Source organism: Coregonus lavaretus, assembly GCF_964263955.1.
Source record: "Coregonus lavaretus genome assembly, chromosome: 5".
In the NCBI taxonomy this organism is placed as follows: Eukaryota; Metazoa; Chordata; class Actinopteri; order Salmoniformes; family Salmonidae; genus Coregonus; species Coregonus lavaretus.
In genome coordinates this window covers 22,111,023-22,131,228 of record NC_139992.1, presented here as the reverse complement: position 1 = coordinate 22,131,228, position 20,206 = coordinate 22,111,023, and the positions used below count along the sequence as shown (strand labels likewise).

Below are 20,206 nucleotides of genomic sequence, written 5' to 3'. Positions count from 1 at the left end.
TCCCTGAAAAGTTGCATATCGCGGGGGCTGTTCGATGCTAATGCAGTACGCCACAGGATGTTTTTGTGCTGGTCAAGGGCAGTCAAGTCTGAGGAGAACCAGGGGCTATATCTGTTCTTAGTTCTGAATTTTTTGAATGGGGCATGCTTATTTAAGATTGAGAGGAAAGCACTTTTAAAGAACAACCAGGCATCCTCTACTTACGGAATGAGGTCAATATCCATCCAGGATACCCGGGCCAGGTCAATTAGAAAGGCCTGCTTGCTAAAGTGTTTTAGGGAGCGTTTGACAGTGATGAGGGGTGGTCGTTTGACCGCGGACCCATTACGGACGCAGGCAATAAGGCAGTGATCGCTGAGATCCTGGTTGAAGACAGCAGAGGTGTATTTAGTGGGTAAATTTGTCAGGATGATATCTATGAGGGTGCCCATGTTTACAGATTTTGGGTTGTACCTGGTAGGTTTGTTGATCATTTGTGTGAGATTGAGGGCATTAGTTTAGATTGTAGGTTGGCCGGGGTGTTAAGCATATCCCAGTTTAGGTCACCAAGCAGTACGAACTCTGAGGATAGATGGGGGGCAATCAGTTCATATATGGTGTCCAGGGCACAGCTTGAGGCTGAAGGGGGTCTGTAGCAAGCAGCAACCGTGAGAGACTTATTTCTGGAAAGGTGGATTTTTAGAAGTAGAAGCTCAAACTGTTTGGGCATAGACCAGCATAGTATGATAGCCTGCAGAGCTCTATCTCTACAGTAGATTGCAACCCCACCCTCTTTGGCAGTTTTATCGAGACGGAAAATGTTGTAGTTGGGGATGGACATTTCTGAATTTTTGGTGGCCTTCCTTAGCCAGGATTCAGACACTGCTAGAACATCAGGGTTGGCGGAGTGTGCTAACGCAGTGAATAACTCAAACTTAGGGAGGAGGCTTCAGATGTTAACGTGCAAGAAACCAAGGCTTTTACAGTTACAGAAGTCAACAAATGATAACGCCTGGGAAGTAGGAGTGATACTGGGGGCTACAGGGCCTGGGTTAACCTCTACATCACCAGAGGAACGGAGGAGGAGTAGAATAAGGATACAGCTAAAGGTTTTAAGAACTGGTCTTCTAGTGCGTTGGGTACAGAGAAAAAAAGGGGCAGATTTCCGGGCGTTATAGATTCAGGGCATTATGTACAGACAAGGATATGGAAGGATATGAGTACAATGGAGGTAAACCTAAGCGTTGGGTAACGATGAAAGAGATAGCATCACTGGAGGCACTGATTGAGCCGGTCTCCGCGTGTATGGGGGTGGGACAAAGGAGCTGTCTAAGGCAGGTTGAGCTGGGCTGGGGGCTCTACAGTGAAATAGTACAATAAGAAATAACCGAAACAGCAATAAGCAAGGCATATTGACATGGGAGAGAGGCATAAAGCAATCACAGGTGTTATTCGAGAGAGCTAAGACAACAGCTGGTAATGGCGACAAAGTTTGGGCTGAGGCTAAACATAAACAGGATGCGGTACCGTATAAAGGAACAGTCCAGCAGGCATCAGCTGTATAGCTGAGTGATCATAAGGTCCGGTGAACAGCAATAGGAGAGTTTGGAGGTAGTTCGGGTGCTGCTACAGCACTGGCGAGCAAGAGGCCCGGCTTGCGTGTGCTAGCGGGCCGGGGCTAGCAGATGGATCTTCGTGGTCGACGTCGTAACGGGAAGTTTGTTGAAACCACATCAGACGATTTCGTCGGCAAACCAGTCGTGTTGGATCGGCAGGGCTCCGTGTCAACACTAGGAGGTCCCGTCCGGTTGACAGAGAGGTAGATAGCCGGGAGATGGGCCTGGCTCGAGGCTAGCTCAAGGCTAACTGGTGCTTGCTAAGGGGCAATGGTAATTAGCCAACGACAACAGCCATTTTGGTTGCAGCTAGCTCGTTGCGGAGATCCGGTGCTAGGGTCCAGTGATTCCGGCAGAAAATCCGATATTGTCCAGGCTAGAGCTAGAGCTGGCTGGTGGGTAGTGCAGGCCACGGACAATGGTGAAGACGCTAACGGTGGCTAATAGCAAGTAGCCATTCGGTTGCAGCTAGACTAGTTTCAGCTTAAGGTTCTTGATAAAGTTATAAAGAAATAATAGAATCCTTTCCACGTTGGGTGAGGCGGGTTGCAGGAAAGTATATTTAGTTAAAGAATGAAAAGTAAAATTGAGAAATATATACAAAATAGACAAAAAAGCAAAACAACTGGCTATTTACACAAGGACACCGAAAAAAACACGACCGCACTGCTACGCCATCTAGGATTACAAAGATTATGTGGATATAGGACTTGTTTTACTGTGGATATAGATACTTTTGTACCTGTTTCCTCCAGCATCTTCACAAGGTCCTTTGCTGTTGTTCTGGGATTGATTTGCACTTTTCGCACCAAAGTACGTTCATCTCTAGGAGACAGAACGCGTCTCCTTCCTGAGCGGTATGACGGCTGCGTGGTCCCATTGTGTTTATACTTGCGTACTATTGTTTGTACAGATGAACATGGTACCTTCAGGCATTTGGAAATTGCTCCCAAGGATGAACCAGACTTGTGGAGGTCTACAATGTTTTTTCTGAGGTCTTGGCTGATTTCTTTTGATTTTCCCATGATGTCAAGCAAATAGGCACTGAGTTTGAAGGTAGGCCTTGAAATACATCCACAGGTACACCTCCAATTGACTCAAATTATGTCAATTAGCCTATCAGAAGCTTCTAAAACCATGACATAGTTTTCTGGAATTTTCCAAGCTGTTTAAAGGCACAGTCAACTTAGTGTATGTAAACTTCTGACCCACTGGAATTGTGATACAGTGAAATAATCTGTCTGTAAAAAATTGTTGGAAAAATTACTTGTCGTGCACAAAGTTTATGTCCTAACCGACTTGCCAAAACTATAGTTTGTTAACAAGAAATTTGTGGAGTGGTTGAAAAACGAGTTTTAATGACTCCAACCTAAGTGTATGTAAACTTCCGACTTCAACTGTAGCTCCGCAACACACACACAGAGCTATGTAAATATATACATTCTTATATAATTGATGAATTGATAAATGTTTTGATCCTGTGTTCTCTCTCCAGAGGGTGAGGGTAAGGTGGAACAGTTGGCAGCCAAGTTTAAGACGGCAGAGCTGGCCGAGTGTTTCAGGAAGACCTTCTGTGAGTGTCAGAGTCGTATGAGCCAATCAGAGGCCTCTGCCCTCTCCTCCCCCCAGATGTCCAGGGTCCAGGAACATTCCAGAGATGCCAATCCCCAGGTCAGTGTTTCCTCTGTCTGCTATTGTATAGGTGGGGCGCCTAGCCTACCACTTTTGTCCCCTCCACCTAAAATATTTTTGGGGAAGTTCTACTGAAGAATGCCTGTAAAATAATCGATATGAAACTCTGCCCCCAGGTGTACCTCTCTATCTCCGCTGACGACGAGCCCCTGGGAATGGTCACCATAGAACTGTTCTCTCACATCGTCCCCAAGACAGCTGAAAACTTCAGAGCACTGTGTACAGGACAGAAAGGCTTCGGCCTGCGCAACTCTGTCTTCCACAGGGTCGTACCAGACTTCATGTGTCAGGTGAGAAGGGGGGAGTGCTTTCATAACCTTGAAAAACAAAACTGTTTGTAAACCACTGCAAGAATGTATAACTCTGCTTGGTCCTGTCTCTGCCTTTTCAAACCTCTGTATTGTCCTCTTTCCTCAGGGTGGAGACATCACCAACCAGGATGGGACGGGAGGGAAATCCATCTACGGGGACAAGTTTGAGGATGAGAATTTTGACGTGCGCCACACGGGCCCGGGGCTGCTGTCCATGGCCAACCGTGGCCGAGACACCAACAACTCCCAGTTCTTCATCACCTTGAAGAAGGCTGAGCACTTGGACTTCAAACACGTGGCCTTTGGTTTTGTCAGAGAGGGCATGGACGTGGTTCGCAGCATGGGACAGCTGGGGACCAAGACTGGCAAACCCAGCAAGAAGATTGTCATCACCGAATGTGGACAACTGTAGAGCTTCGCTCTGTTCACTGACTGTGGACAATTCAACTGTATGGCTGAGATCTGGTCACTGACTGGATGGCTATCGGCCTTCGCTCTGGTCATGGACTGGACAGTGATAGGCTTTCAAACTGTGGAGTTGACAACTATAGTAGGAACATCTCAAATGAGACCCTATACCCCATGTAGTGTACTATTCTTTTAACCAGTGCCCATGTGGAGTGCACTAAGGTCTCTGGTAGTACACAATGAGGGGAATAGGGTGTAATTTGAGATAGAGACCGTCTCCTTTTGATAAATGTTGCCCCACCCTGAGGGTAGCACGTGACTGTGTGAATCCACAGACTTTATTTTTGTGTATAATGTACATGAAAGCGCTGGTTCCTTCATAAGCTCCCTAACTTGATTGTTCTGTATAATTAAGCCTTAATTGAGATGAACAAGAAACCTTGTTTAAAAACCAACCTGTGTTTTTGAACTGCATTCCTCTCCTGCTGCCTGTGTATACTTTTAGGTGTGTTTTTGTGTATACATTGATCTCATAATGTGCAAATTATGGAGACTACACTTGTCCATCTTAAACTCTAAAGGTAGGAATATGAAGAACTATAACCTTCTGTATGACACTTTGGGAGAGGGATGACATTTTATGGTTGTGGAAGAATCTATGCTATTCTGTTGACAAATATCACTTGGGGTTGAAATGATTCTTATTGTCAAATAAATAAATGATGCTGGAGAATGGCTTTAGAAATAAAGTTGCTTTATACTGATAACTGTGAGGATGCCCTTTACGATCTCAAACATACACTACATGACCAAAAGTATGTGGACACCTGCTCGTCGAACATCTCATTCTAAAATCATGGGCAGTAATATGGAGTTGATCCTCCCCTTGCTGCTATAATAGCCTCCACTCTTCTGGGAAGGCTTTCTACTAGATGTTGGAACATTGCTGCAGGGACTTGCTTTCATTCACCCACGAGCATTAGTGAGGTCGGGCACTGATGTTGGGCGATTAGCCCTAGCTCGCAGTCGGTGTTCCAATTCATCCCAAAGGTTTTCGATGGGGTTGAGGTCAGGGCTCTGTGCAGGCCAGTCAATTTCTTCCACACCGATCTCGACAAACCATTTCTGTATGGACCTCGCTTTGTGCACGGTGGCATTGTCATGCTGAAACAGGAAAGGGCCTTCCCCAAACTGTTGTCACAAAGTTGGAAGCACAGAATTGTCTAGAATGTTATTGTATGCTGTAGTGTTAAAATTTCCCTTCACTGAAACTACGGGGCGTAACCCGAATCGTGACAAACAGCCCCAGACCATTATTCCTCCTCCACCAAACTTTACAGTTGGCACTATGCATTGGGGCAGGTAGCGTTTTCCTGGCATCCACCAAACCCAGATTTATCTGTCTGACTGCCAGAATGTGAAGCGGGATTCATCACTCCAGAGAACGCGTTTCCACTACTCCAGAGTCCAATGGCGGCGAGCTTTGCCCCACTCCAGCCGACGCTTGGCATTGCGCATGGTGATCTTAGGCTTGTGTGCGGCTGCCTGGCCATGGAAACCCATTTCAGGAAGCTCCCAACTAACAGTTATTGTGCTGACGTTGCTTCCAGAGGCAGTTTGGAATGCGGTAGTGAGTATTAAAACCCAGGACAGGCGGTTTTTACGCGCTTCAGCACTCAGTGGTCCCGTTCTGTGAGCTTGTGTGGCCTACCACTTCGTGGCTGAGCCGTTGCTGGTCCTAGACTTTTCCACTTCACAATAACAGCACTTACAGTTGACCAGGGCAGAAATTTGACTAACTGACTTGTTGGAAAGGTGGCATCCTATGACGCTGCCATGTTGAAAGTTACTGAGCTCGTCAGTAAGGCCATTCTACTGCCAATGTTTGTCTATGGAGATTGCTTGGTGGTGTGCTCAATTTTATACCACTGTCAGCAATGGGTGTGTCTGAAATAGCCAAATCTACTAATTTGTATATATAGTGTATATTGGATTTGTTTTAGGTAAGTGTACAAAAACTACAGAGGTATTGGTTTCAGGCTTTTCATTAATGAATAATACAGATCGGCCTAGTTATCGACAGAATGTATCCAAAAAAAATTACTGTCTGTGGGGCATACTACAAAGCAGGATCAATCAGTTAGCAAGCTAACTTTTATAAACAACCATAACTATTGCTTTTCTGGTTCATTAAGAAAGCAAAGCAACTTATTGATCCTTCTTTGTGGTACACCCCTCTGGTCCAAACAGTTGAAATAGTTATATTACTGTATTTTATGCATTTCATATTCTGTTCGAGATTCCATGTGATTATTTAAGGTAATACAACTTATCTGTAATAGAACCTGTATTCAGTGGGGAGTGATTGTAGGCTAACCTAATCAGCTCACCTGGAGTTGCGCTGCCCACATCAATCTAATGGCGCAAGTCACTAGAGAGGAGATAATTCAAGTAACAATAAAATAACAACGAGGCTATATACAGGGGGTACCGGTACCGAGTCAATGTGCGGGGGTACAGGTTAGTCGAGGTAATGGAGGTCATATGTACATGTACATGTAGGCAGGGGTAAAGTGACTATGCACAGATAATAAACAGCAGGTAGCAGCAGTGCAAATAGTCAGGGTAGCCATTTGATTAATTGTTCAGCAGTCTTATGGCTTGGGGGTAGAAGCTGTTAAGGAGCCTTTAGGACCTAGACTTGGCACTCCAGTACCACGTGCGGTGCGGTAGCAGAGAGAACAGTCTATGACTTGGGTGGCTGGAGTCCTTGACAATTTTTTGGGCCTTCCTCTGACACTGCCTAGTATAGAGGTCCTGGGTGGCAGGAAGCTTGGCCCCAGTACTCACTTCCCTCTGTGGTGTCTTACAGTCGGATGCCGAGCAGTTGCCATACCAGGCGATGATGCAACCGGTCAGGATGCTCTCGATGGTGCAGCTGTAAACTTTTTGAGGATCTTGAGACCCATGCCAAATCTTTTCAGTTTCCTGAGGGGGAATAAGTGTTGTCGAACTCTCTTCACGACTGTCTTGGTGTGTTTGGACCATGATAGTTTGTTGGTGATGTGGACACTAAGGAACTTGAAGCTCTCGACCCGCTCCACTACAGCCCCGTCGATGTGAATAGGGGCGTGTTCGGCCCTCCTTTTCCTGTAGTCCACGATCAGCTCCTTTGTCTTGCTCACGTTGAGGGAGAGGTTGTTGTCTCTGACCTCCTCCCTATAGGCTGTCTCATCATTGTTGGTGATCAGGCCTACCACCATTGTGTCGTCAGCAAATGTAATGATGGTGTTTGAGTCGTGCTTGGAGGCAGTACAGGAGGGGACTAAGCATGCACCCCTGAGGGGTCCCTGTGTTGAGGATCAGCGTGGCAGATGTGTTGTTGCCTACCCTTACCACCTGGGGGTGGCCCGTCAGGAAGTCCAGGATCCAGTTGCAGGAGGAGGTGTTTAGTCCCAGGGTCCATAGTTTAGTGATTAACTTTGTGGGCACTATGGTGTTGAACGCTGAGCTGTAGTCAATGAACAGCATTCTCACATTTATTTGCTCTAGTAGCTAGGTTTCCATCCAATTGGTGACAGCTTTTCATATGAAAATTCTGAGATAGCCCTACGCATAAAGAAAATATGCACATTTCCCCACCAGTGGTGTTTCCACCAAACGACTTGTTGCCGATAAAAATAGGTGCGTGATGACGTTGTGGACCCAAAATGTACACGTCGCCAAAGTTTTCATGTACCTATTAAAAATCTAAACTTCAATGTGTTTCCATCGCATTTTCAACTCTACCAATAGTTTGGTCACAAAAACGTTTGTGTTAAATAGCAAATGTGCCTACTCTGGTTTCGGCACGTGCGCTCTAGCCAACAGCTGGCAGAAACAGTCTAGTCAACAGCTGGCAGAAACAGTCTAGCCAACAGCTCACAGATACAGTCTAGCCAACAGCTGGCAGAAACACTCTAGCCAACAGCTGGCAGAAACACTCTAGCCAACATCTCGCAGAAACAGTCTAGCCAACAGCTGGCAGAAACACTCTAGCCAACAGCTGGCAGAAACAGTCTAGCCAACAGCTGGCAGAAACACTCTAGCCAACAGCTGGCAGAAACAGTCTAGCCAACAGCTGGCAGAAACAGTCTAGCCAACAGCTGGCAGAAACATTCTAGCCAACAGCTCACAGATACAGTCTATCCAACAGCTGGCAGAAACAGTCTAGCCAACAGCTGGCAGAAACACTCTAGCCAACAGCTCACAGATACAGTCTAGCCAACAGCTGGCAGAAACACTCTAGCCAACATCTCGCAGAAACAGTCTAGCCAACAGCTGGCAGAAACACTCTAGCCAACAGCTGGCAGAAACAGTCTAGCCAACAGCTGGCAGAAACAGTCTAGCCAACAGCTGGCAGAAACAGTCTAGCCAACAGCTGGCAGAAACACTCTAGCCAACAGCTGGCAGAAACAGTCTAGCCAACAGCTGGCAGAAACACTCTAGCCAACAGCTGGCAGAAACAGTCTAGCCAACAGCTGGCAGAAACAGTCTAGCCAACAGCTGGCAGAAACAGTCTAGCCAACAGCTGGCAGAAACAGTCTAGCCAACAGCTGGCAGAAACAGTCTAGCCAACAGCTGGCAGAAACAGTCTAGCCAACAGCTGGCAGAAACAGTCTAGCCAACAGCTGGCAGATACAGTCTAGCCAACAGCTCGCAGAAACAGTCTAGCCAACAGCTGGCAGAAACAGTCTAGCCAACAGCTTGCAGAAACAGTCTAGCCAACAGCTGGCAGAAACAGTCTAGCCAACAGCTCGCAGAAACAGTCTAGCCAACAGCTCGCAGAAACAGTCTAGCCAACAGCTCGCAGAAACAGTCTAGCCAACAGCTCGCAGAAACAGTGCGGGTAGGCTAGTCTATGAGATTATTATGGATAAGAGCGAGAATATTTGTCAAATGGCACTCAAGCATCGATCATCATGTTGCCAGAATAAGACCCTCGATATTTATTGGAAAGGAGCATTGAAATCACTGTGCATTTTCACTGCCCTTTGAAGTTCATCATAACTTATTTCATCTGTAGCCTAATAAACTGTATGGTTTCCTGTGTCATAGTAGGAAGACCTCACACCATATCATTGCGTAACTCCAAGTTTACTTCATTATGATGATTATTATATCAATATTTGTGCATAAAGGTGTTTCACCCGCCATTTCTCGCATAATTCATTTTACTGACACAAAAAGATCCCACCATGTCGAACGAACAAATTATCTGTATTTATAAAATTGTACCGAAACTTCCTGTTTCTATTGTCGTATATGATGAATGGTGATCATTATGCTGTCAACAAAAGAAGTCTGCTCATACTGAACATTGATCATAAGGTTTATTCAGATCACAAGCTTCAGCATGAGTTTACAGACACGCGTTGTCCGGAGAGCAGTAGTGTCGTCCAATTCTAATGTCTGCTCTGTCCTATCTTCTTCGTGTACCCCTATTTATAACCAATGCAACAAGATGGCTCCCTCTGCTGGCCAGTTTACAATACACTTCCTGTCTATTATATGTTACATTATACTAACATAACCAACATTCCATTTCGTCATGAAAAACATTTAACAAAGACATAATCTTCAGATACGATATTCCCCCCTTTCGAGACGAAATAAACGTCTCGAAAACAAACAGAATAAGATTATGACTATTAACCATTTATCTCATTGAATATTCTTAACCTTAAACCCAAAAACATTCTCCTCTAGAGTGTAAATACCTTTCTATGAAATACCTGTTTATGAAGTGTGAATACATTACTATGACCCATGAAGAAATCTCTATGGAGTGTAAATACATTACTATGACATATGAACAACTGTTTATGAAGTATGAACACATTACTATGAATTATGAATAAATCTCTATGGAGTGTGAGAGCGAAAAACTGTCCAGCAGCCATCCATCCATATCAATCAAGACAGTAAAATTATCTCACGGTCCCTCTGCCCCAGGCAACCACCGTCGGTACTCCAGATAACCTCATAACTCATGTAAATGCATTTGAAACTATGATGTAATTAAATACCCATGTAAACAAAATCCTATCCATAAATATCCACTCTCAGGCTGGTCAACCCATAGGACCTGAAAGGGAATCTCTCCCTGCTTAAACCTTCTGTCCCTAACCCCATCGAAATAAACAAAAGCCTCTAATATCCTCATCTGCATTCAATAACATCAAACATCATTCTACTAAAATCAATACCTAAGAATATGACACAATTATGTATTACACATCAAATATGTCTATATTTCATTGCAGACACTGGAATGTAGTCCACTACACTTCATCTCCCTGTAATGTCCTCTTCCAATGGACTTGTTGATGATGGAATCAGCCACACCATCCTTGTTTCATCTCCTCCAGTCATATTGTCCCTTCATATTGTCTTTGTTTGAGTATTCCAATCTCCACATGTTCTCCCACATGCTTCTGGAATGACAAGAAAATAAACGACCAAACAGTATCCTTTGCAAAACAACCACTTTCAAATTAAACCTCCATTTCACCTAAGAATTTAAAAAATGATACATAAATGATGTATGAATCACATTAACCTATCCCCCCTTGATTCATAAAAATCATACTAAAAATCACACTAATATTGAAAAAATGTAAAAATGATCAAATAATCAAAAAGGATATTTATCCATTTAGTTCCACTTGTCCATCTTTATCCAGATCAGGAACAGTCCACACCGGCATCTGAGTGTTGTCTCCAGGCACCACTTCTCCAACCTATCTCAATCTCATAACTTTCTCAAAAGTCAGTACAAACATCACACAGTGTTATCAAAGCTTAAACTAGAATCTGACCCATCACTGCCCCTACTGGCCTAATTGATCTTGCAACCAAATCCTTTCAAATGCATCCCTTATAATGCATCTATAACCCCAGTGATCTTATCTGAACTATCTGGACTCAAAGTATAACTAATATTTATATTATCTTCCCAAATGTTACACCATACCATGAATGAAGTCCCCCCTTCTCCCTTAGACTTACCCTTCAATGATAGGCTTGAAGACTATGACATGTCGCCATGTGTCTGCTAAATGACTAAAATGTAAATGTAATGTCACCCTTTTAACCCTAGAGTTAGCTGTGTCCAATGCTATCCCTCTTATAATGGTAAAACCTCATATGGAAGCTTCAACGTTGACATGTAACCAAATCCTGTCCCCCATAGGGTAAGAATATACTCTATCATAATTTCCCCTTATCCTCTAAAATTCCCATAGTCACATTGTCAGTCAAAAGCTAATCTTTTAACCATCAAAGTCCTGCTCTTCTTACTACCTGATATATAAAAAGTAACCTATTATTTGTCATTACTACCCTTAAGGTCATGCTTATCCAAATGTATCATACAACATCACCCTGATCTTCCCATACACATACCCCTTACCTCATATGTTTTATTAGAGCAAAAACAACTTTTATCCCTCAATATTTCACCTGAATACTTCAGAGTTCCACTGTTACCTGACTTTACATCTAACAATTCCCATAGGGTAATCCCTTCACCCAAGAACACTTAAACCCTACTGTTCTGACAACTACATTATTTTATCTGTCAATGACTGTTGCCAACTCCACAGTCATGACAAAGCTCAAGACTGACCCACACCTGACAGAGGCTGCGCAACCGTCTAACAGGTCCGGGATGGAATTCTCAACAGACATGGACCCTCAAGATTCCTCACTGATTCTTACCGAATGAGTTAATCTATCTCTAATTTCCACAACAGAGGAACGAGCAGCACTGATCAGATGCCCCCCCCCTCTGTCATCAAAATCAAAAGACCTCATCCTGCAGCTTCCATGATGAATCTCTCTTCTCCATTTCAGATTAATCTATATTGTTTCTATTAATATCTGCTCTCCTTTTTTAACCCTATTCGTAATAACCTAAACCCCTGAGTCTCTCTTGCTGCCTCCTTTAATTTCAGAAAAGTTGTTGTCATCCTTCCTACATTTGCTATTACCATCGTATCATTAATCCCTTCCCAAAGTTACCATTAACGTTGTTGATTTAGTTGATGAATTAAAACCCTTAATTCCTTCTAATGCAAAAGTTCCCATTCCCATTATCCTTTGTGTCTTATCTACTGTTGGAGTGACTGTAATCTACTCTTCCTGAACTCCTCCGGTGACTGCGGAAGCTTGAACAGATTTCAAATCTTCCATTATAGGCATCACCTTACAAATTACATAGCCCTTTAACCAATAATTCTTAACCGGAACAAATTCTAATGCTTGCCCTAAATAAGTACACATATATTCTCCCTAACCTTTCTCTATAATATTACGCAACATAAGTGAACAGTCACTCCTAACCCTATTCCAAACTATACCTCCTTCTACTCCTGGTCCTGATAACAATACTTATTCTCCATAATTATCTCTCCATATGAGAGAAACGTCCCCATCTTAAACCCTAATAAGTATTTTTCCCCCTAAAATTGGTGCTGTATTGGTTCCCTTATAATCAAATGCAATATGTTTATGACTTTAATACCTATCAATGTTGAAAGAGTTAAATTGCTTCTCCCTGTTGTTCTAATAGACTGAAGTGTTAATGTCCTTATTTACTCCTAGTTTTCCCCCAAGACTTTGAACTCCTTCCTTGTACTTCCATCCATCCCCACTAGTGTCACTTTTTCCCCCTTTCAGTTCTACCTCTAAACTTTAAACCTTTGATTACACAAAATACACCTAGAATGACCTTGATCTCCCTACTGTACAGTGTCATTCACCATTGTTCTCTCTCTTACTACTAGCTTTGAAACTTAGCTTACTGTCTCAGAGTCCCTTCAACCTAGCCTACCCCTAACTTATTTTAATCTAATCTTTTCTCTCATAACATTTAAAACCTTTTCCCCTGACTTATTGACAAAATCTCTTACCACCAAATTTTAGAATATGTGATTGGGAAAGTTCCCCACCTGCTTCTGACTCATTACACACAGACTTGGCAAAACCGACTAAACACCTTTTAGCCTAACCTCAAATCTCTTAGTGTAAGAATGTAACCCAAAATAACAGTCACCCGTATTAAGTTTTTTCCCAGACAGATTGTCTAACAGGCAATCTAATACATTATCATCCTTCCTATGATATTTATCTTTTAAGCAAATGATTCCCCAAAAACCCTACTTTTTAAAATATGCTACCAGACAGTCAGTCGTCTAGTGTACATCTTTATTGTACGCTTCAATTCTCTTCCCAACACTACAATAACAGTATCTTCTAATATTAGTACTTTAAGAGTAAGTACTACCTCAAATCCCTATCCTAATTAGTTATCAATTAGTGAGATGTTTAACCTCTTTAGGCTGAACACAGATAAGTTTTCCCCTATTCACTATCACTTCTAATGGCCGGTTGTTTCAACTGTTAGCTATTTTCTCTTCTTCTCTAATCGAGGCTCTCAGCAATGCACCCCTTCCGGATATTCTCGGCACTCTAGAATATTTAGTGTTCACCTGAAGCACAGGTGAACTTCACTTGCTCGTTGATCTTCCTCTGTTTCTTCTTCTCCAATTCTGTGTCTGTCCAGAAACTGACAGTCGATATGGAACATCTGGTCCCCCCTTGGTTGGTACAATTGCCTTTGATATTGTTCAGTTAAAGCTGTAACAGTGATTGTTGATTTGATTCACTCTGATTCTTCATAACCAACACTTATTTTCTTCTTCTCCACCACCAGTTATAAGTTGTATTTGATAGAGTTTTCTTCGTCCGGTTCTTCTCGTTGTGGACCTATCAGTATTCTTCAAAAGGTTATCTTCTAAGTTCTGTTCTTGAAATATCATCTTCTTACCAGTGGCCTTTCCTTTAGCCTCACTGTATTATTCTTTTCCTTCAATTCTTGAGGTCTTCATCCAGTCGTGTTACTTCTTCCATTTCTCCATTTCTTCTTTCCTCTCTTGTACCTTCAACTTTCATCAGAGATCAAATCTCTAGTATCCATGTCTTCTTTCCTCTCTTGCCACTTCCTTCTGATCACAGAGTCACTTCCTTCTGATCACAGAGTCACCTCCACCCATGACCTCTCATCATCATCATCCTCTTCTCCTTAAGTTCCCAGACATCTCGGTTTTCTTCCGTCTTCTGGATTCATCTTCATCGTTGTTTCTGCTCGTATTCGTCTTCATCTCTGATGCCATAATCACCCTGCTGGATGATGTCTTTCTGCTGAATCCATATGTGAGAAAGGTGTACTAACATCTGCCATTAGTCTCTCCTAACACTACTCTAACCCTACTTTGATTACTTTGATTAAAAAATGACTATTTCAATCAATTTTCCCCTATATCAAGCCCTTTATATTCCTTTATTGTGAACTATCCTATTTTAGACTATTTAAGTTATATAGGCTTCCCCCTGTAATTCTTAATATAATCTAACAACTCCAAATAAATCCAAATAAGTCAATTAAAAATCATGAATAATTAAAACCAATTTTTATTCCTATATCCTATGTCACCACCTTATCCATTAGTGTTGAGTATATTACCACAGCCCATCAACTGCCAGTAAATGCAAGTTAGTCATCTTCAGACTAAAATACCCCTAAACAAAGCCTTTAACCCCTTGCTCTATAACCCCTAATTATCATAAATTTAAAGAATAATGTCAGTACCTGATTTCCAATCGAACTGCAATCAAGCCCAGTGATGCACATAGCCTCCAAAATGTAACTTTTATTGAAATAGAATTTGCCAAGCCCCTTGTAAAATCGTCATAACATCACATATCCTGTTAGGGAAAGATTTTGTAACCATAATCAGTACCAAAACCTTTTTTGACTTGATCCTCTGCCACGTGACGTGATCACTTCCTGTATCTCCTCGCTCCTCTCGCTTAGCGTTCCTCTCATATGACAGAAGAACAAAGACACAACATAACATTTTAGTCGTTAATGCAGTCACTGAGTATCTCCAACCATTCAATATTCGTTTGTTCTACATGATTCACTGTAAGACTTTAACTCAGGACTAATTATAGATCGCCCAAAAACCTTTTGCTTTCAATCCGTCATTTAATTATTTAATTCAATCTATTATAATCCGTTATCCTATATTTAATTTATAAATTCAATAGGCTACAAAACAAGTTTCATCTTTAACCAATATTCGTGTTAAACTCTCCCTGTGCCTATTTGTTCCGTCGTCTGTGTTCCTCTCCCTGCAGTTTAACCAATGTGTTGTTTTGCAGAATCCCACGCATGCGCAAATATCATTTTAAAATTAAACGCATCCCCATACATTTACTAACGCCACCATTTTGTTTCGTCGACCGCATGTCGTAGATTTAGTGCCGTAAACCAAAGCGTGTCCTAATCTCGTGTCATAAACTCCCCCTTTCTGTAGTGTAGTGTCGCAAAATTAAACGCATGCGCACAACCATTCAAAAATACTTTTCACCGTGGAAGAAAGATTCTCTCTTCTCTCTCCCCAAACAGAAAGAATAACAGCCAGCTGTAACTTCCCATTTCCCCCTTATAGTCAAACAACATTTAACAGCGCTCACAAAACATACAACCTGACTTACAGACAGTGACAAATTTAAGAGACTTTAATCCATCGCAATGGAATCTCTAAGGATATCCGTTAGCATGTAGCACGCAACACAATTAGCCTTTAGCTTAGCCTAAGGTACACCGTGACACAAAACACAATTAGCACTAGCATCCACCTCAGCCACCATGATGTAGCATGATTCACACTTTAGCCTTACAAAAATTAGCCTGAGCAACGATGTACCACGTGGCCTGAAACAATCCAGCCTTAGCTTCAGCCTCTAGCCAACTGTGGCCTACTAGCTATACAAATGAACACCCCGCACCGTGGCCCAATCATTGTTCATGATTCTCAATAATATCTCCTTCTAACTTTGTGTTGCCGTAAGTTCTGGATAATCATAGAGAGGTTACCCCAAGCATTATAGTTCGTCAACCATACGATGAGTATATAACATACATATAATCCGTCCAGCTTAATAATTCCCTGAATTAACCATACACCACATAACGCGTTGCAAGGATTTTATGGCCCATTCCTATGAATCGCCTCGATTCGAGGGCTTTTCCAGATTCCCCGGTGCCCTAATTATGCAGATATCTCCCCAACATTATTCTCTACCAATCCATTTGTACAATCCATTGTTGTAAACAGCGTTTACACATCAACCAAATTTAGAATATTTTCGTTCAGACTCCCAGTTAACAGCCATAACGCCACCCGAAACACGGTCGTAAGGGTACATTCCTCCAGTGTACATAAGCAGTAACAAAACCAACCACTTAGCTGTGTCTAGTCGGGTCATGACTCCAAATCACAGTCAGCTTGAGTTAGCTTGTCGACTCCAAATGCAGCAAAGAAGGATTGCATCATCCCTCCTGGCAAGCTCGCCATTCTGTCGTATATGATGAATGGTGATCATTATGCTGTCAACAAAAGAAGTCTGCTCATACTGAACATTGATCATAAGGTTTATTCAGATCACAAGCTTCAGCATGAGTTTACAGACACGCGTTGTCCGGAGAGCAGTAGTGTCGTCCAATTCTAATGTCTGCTCTGTCCTATCTTCTTCGTGTACCCCTATTTATAACCAATGCAACAAGATGGCTCCCTCTGCTGGCCAGTTTACAATACACTTCCTGTCTATTATATGTTACATTATACTAACATAACCAACATTCCATTTCGTCATGAAAAACATTTAACAAAGACATAATCTTCAGATACGATACTATCAAAGCTGTCGAGATTTTTTTTAAATATGGTATGACTCGCATAAAAACTTTTGATGGAAACATGGTAATGGGCATTCCGAGTCTTTTCGGTGAGCCGGCTCTGTAATGGCTCTTCGGATCTTCGTTTAAAATGCTTAAAGATCTACCTAGAACGATAAACAAATTAGCAAATCTCCAATATATAGCGCAAAAGGTAGGCTACCATTATGTTAGATAGTGAAATCCGTTTTCAAATATTTTTTCACCTGTCCAAACTATTAGATCGCCTGCATTCTGTTTTATTTATTTTTTTACGCATTGAAAAAAATTGCGTGGACCATACTGACCTGCTCTCCCCACTATTTGTTGTTTCTGCAGTGAGGATTCACCCGCTTTAGATAATTATTTTGTAACTTATCTGCAGAAAAACGTTACTCTGAGCTCAAAAAGCAGTAGTAGCAGTTGCAAATCAGGGAGCCATAATGAACGGCTGCGATTCGGTTCCCGACGTTCACTTAAAAGATTAGGTCAAAAAGAGCCGTTCGTTAGCGAGGGACCCATCACTAATTTGCTCTCGTGCTTGAGTTAGAAGCGGCAACATTAATGAACATTCCAGAATCTATGATAGACAAACTTTTTTCTATCTGCAAATACAGGTATGAAAAAGGCACGTTTTGTTTATTTAATCTGTTAGTTAAAGTGTGGATACATTTGATCAGTTTGGACTTTCCTTCACTTACATTTACATTTTAGTCATTTAGCAGACGCTCTTATCCAGAGCGACTTACAGTTAGTGAGTGCATACATTTTTCATAGTAGGTAACTTGTGGTGACCATGGCGTGTGCAGCCATCCATGTTCTGAGGAAGAAAGGTTTGGAAGGCCAAGTGGGCAGGAGCAGTATGGGGAACAGTAACACCCAGTCAAAGTGACTACCCACAGTGTCAGAGTACAGTAGACCAACTTCACATAATCATGGTGGCTGGGCTTGCATCCAGAGGACGCAGGCCAGGGTACTGCAGGCTCATTTTAGATCCAGGACCATGGAGGCCGGGTTCTCCAGGTAGTCCCTCCACAGGTTGGAAAACTGCGCAATGGTGGCCCCGTCAATGATCCGGTGGTCTGCCGACCAGCTGACGTTCATGATGTAAGCTTTCACCACCTCGTCCCTCGAGTTAAACCTTGGCAGGACCTGGATCTTTCCTAGAGCGCCAATCGCCACCTCAGGAGGCAGAATCACTGGCTTTGCATAAGTGCCTCCAATCGAGCCGATGTTGGAGAGGGTGAAGGTGCCTCCCGTGAGGTCGGCCGTGCCCAGCTGGCCCGTGGCGCCCAGGGTCTGCATGCGGTTGAGCTCCACTGCGATCTCAAACACACTCAGCAACTGCACATTCTTCACATTGGGCACCAGCAGGCCCTGGCTCGTGTCCATGGCCAGGCCAATATTGTGAGATGCCTTGTAGATGATGTTCTGAACAGCCTCGTCCACTGAGGCGTTGAGGATGGGGAAATGGAGAAGGCCCAGAGAAGCAGCCTTGATGAAGAAGGGCATGTAGCTGAGCTTGACCCCGCGAGCCTCTGACAGGTCCTTCAGCTCCTTGCGCAGCTGCACCAGCCTCGTCAAATCCACTTAATCTTTATAACCAAAGTGGGGGATCTTCAAAGCTGCAGTCATGGTCTTCACCATCGCCTTGTGGAAACCTTTCAGGGGCTCAGTGCTGTCCTTGCCCGTGAATACAGGCCTGGAGATGACAGGGAGCGGGACACTTGGTGGGGGCTTCGCCTTGGGCATGGAGGCCGAGGAGGAGGCGGATGCTGCGGGAGGGGGTGGCTGGATCTCATGGAATGGGGTTGGGGGTAAGATGGCCCTTGTCTGTTTTGCCAGGAAGTTGAGGATGTCCTCTTTGAGGATCCGTCCATCTCTCCCAGTTCCGACCACTTCCCTCAGCTTGATATTGTTCTCCATGGCTAAACGACGGACTGCAGGTGTGGCCTGGGTCTTGTGTCCCTTGATTTCCTGTTGTGTGTGCTCATCGTTTGACATCGCCGGGGTCTCCACAACATCCTCCTCATGGGCCACCTCCGGACCGGGCTCTGTCTCGATATCCACCAGGGGTGTACCCACTAAGGCTGTGGCATCAACCTCATAGTAGAGCTTTTTAATGACTTATGTTTCCTAAAAGAGACAGAGTCCTGTTTCAACAATCCTAGCCTGGCCTCTGTCCAACACCACACCCCCTTTATCCAACACCACACCCCCTACAGACAGAGTACAGTACAAACAACACCCACAGAATCAGGAAACGTTCCCACTCAACAAGCATTTCCAGAAAAACAAAACTGATCTGTGATACTCTGCTGCTCAGCCCATTGATGTGTTTACTATAATGGCAGAGGCAATGGACTTGATCAATTGTTCAATTTGCCTGGATCTACTGAAAGATCCGGTGGCTATTCCCTGTGGACACAACTACTGTATGGGCTGTATTGAGGACTGCTGGGATCAGGATGATCCGAATGGTGTCTACAGCTGCCCACAGTGTAGAAAGACCTTTACCCCGAGGCCTGTTTTGAACAAAAATACTCTACTGATTGAATTGGTGGAGAAACTGAAGAATACAGGACTCCATGCTGCCTTTCCTGCTCACTGTTATGCTGGACCTGGAGATGTGGAGTGTGATTTCTGCACTGGGAGAAAACTCAAATCTGTAAAATCCTGTCTGGTGTGTCTGGCCTCTTACTGCGAGACTCATCTACAGCCTCATTATGAAGTAGCTCCATTAAAGAAGCACAAGCTGGTCAAAGCATCCACACAACTACAGGAGAAGATCTGCTCTCATCATGATAAACTGCTTGAGGTTTACTGCCGTACCGATCAGCAGTATATCTGTTATCTTTGTACAGTGGATGAACATAAAGGCCATGATACAGTGTCAGCTGCAGCAGAAAGAACTGAAAAACAGGTAAGGACATGAGCTTTGTACTTCTCTCTCATGTCTATTAGCACAGTTGACTATTAAGGAAGTGTTCTAAGGGCTCAAACAGGAAAAAGCAGGATGCACCAGAAAATATCTCTTACAAGTCTTATTGTCTTATCAAGTCTATTCTACAATAATAATTCTTAATAATACTTTTCTTCACTTTATTGCCTCTTATGGTTTTGATTTACGTTGGGTTTTTAAAATATGAAAATCTATCAACATTTTATATTGTACATAGCACAATACTTTCTTTGATTTTGTGTTTTTGTGATGTATTTAATTTTTTATTACATATTATTTATTTTTATACAGAAACAGTTGGATGAAAAACAGCAGATATTAAGGCAGAGAATCCAGAAGACAGAGATGGGGGTGTTGGAGGCGAGACGGTCTATACAGTTTGTCAAGGTAAGTCTTGAAGAGGTCATTTGGC

At 43.1% G+C, this 20,206-nt stretch overlaps 2 protein-coding genes across 2 annotated transcripts in view; one reads left to right on the top strand and one right to left on the bottom strand.

Annotated features, from left to right (window-relative positions):
* The window catches only part of LOC311129126 (E3 SUMO-protein ligase RanBP2-like), a 46,883-nt gene extending 42,112 nt beyond the window's left edge, over window positions 1-4,771 (top strand). Inside the window, exons 27-29 of the mRNA XM_084161415.1 lie at window positions 3,091-3,266; window positions 3,404-3,577; window positions 3,705-4,771. Of these exons, the coding sequence (XP_084017541.1) occupies window positions 3,091-3,266; window positions 3,404-3,577; window positions 3,705-4,010 (656 nt within the window). The 3' untranslated portion in view covers window positions 4,011-4,771. The remainder of the gene's footprint in view (window positions 1-3,090; window positions 3,267-3,403; window positions 3,578-3,704) is intronic.
* A 12,831-nt stretch (window positions 4,772-17,602) lies between these two features.
* On the bottom strand, window positions 17,603-18,851 carry LOC311129364 (lipoamide acyltransferase component of branched-chain alpha-keto acid dehydrogenase complex, mitochondrial-like). Its single transcript, XM_084161628.1, is given in 2 exon segments — window positions 17,603-18,422; window positions 18,426-18,851. Coding segments are annotated over 2 exon segments (1,017 nt in total). The 5' UTR covers window positions 18,837-18,851; the 3' UTR covers window positions 17,603-17,816.
* Window positions 18,852-20,206: the final 1,355 nt, after the last annotated feature.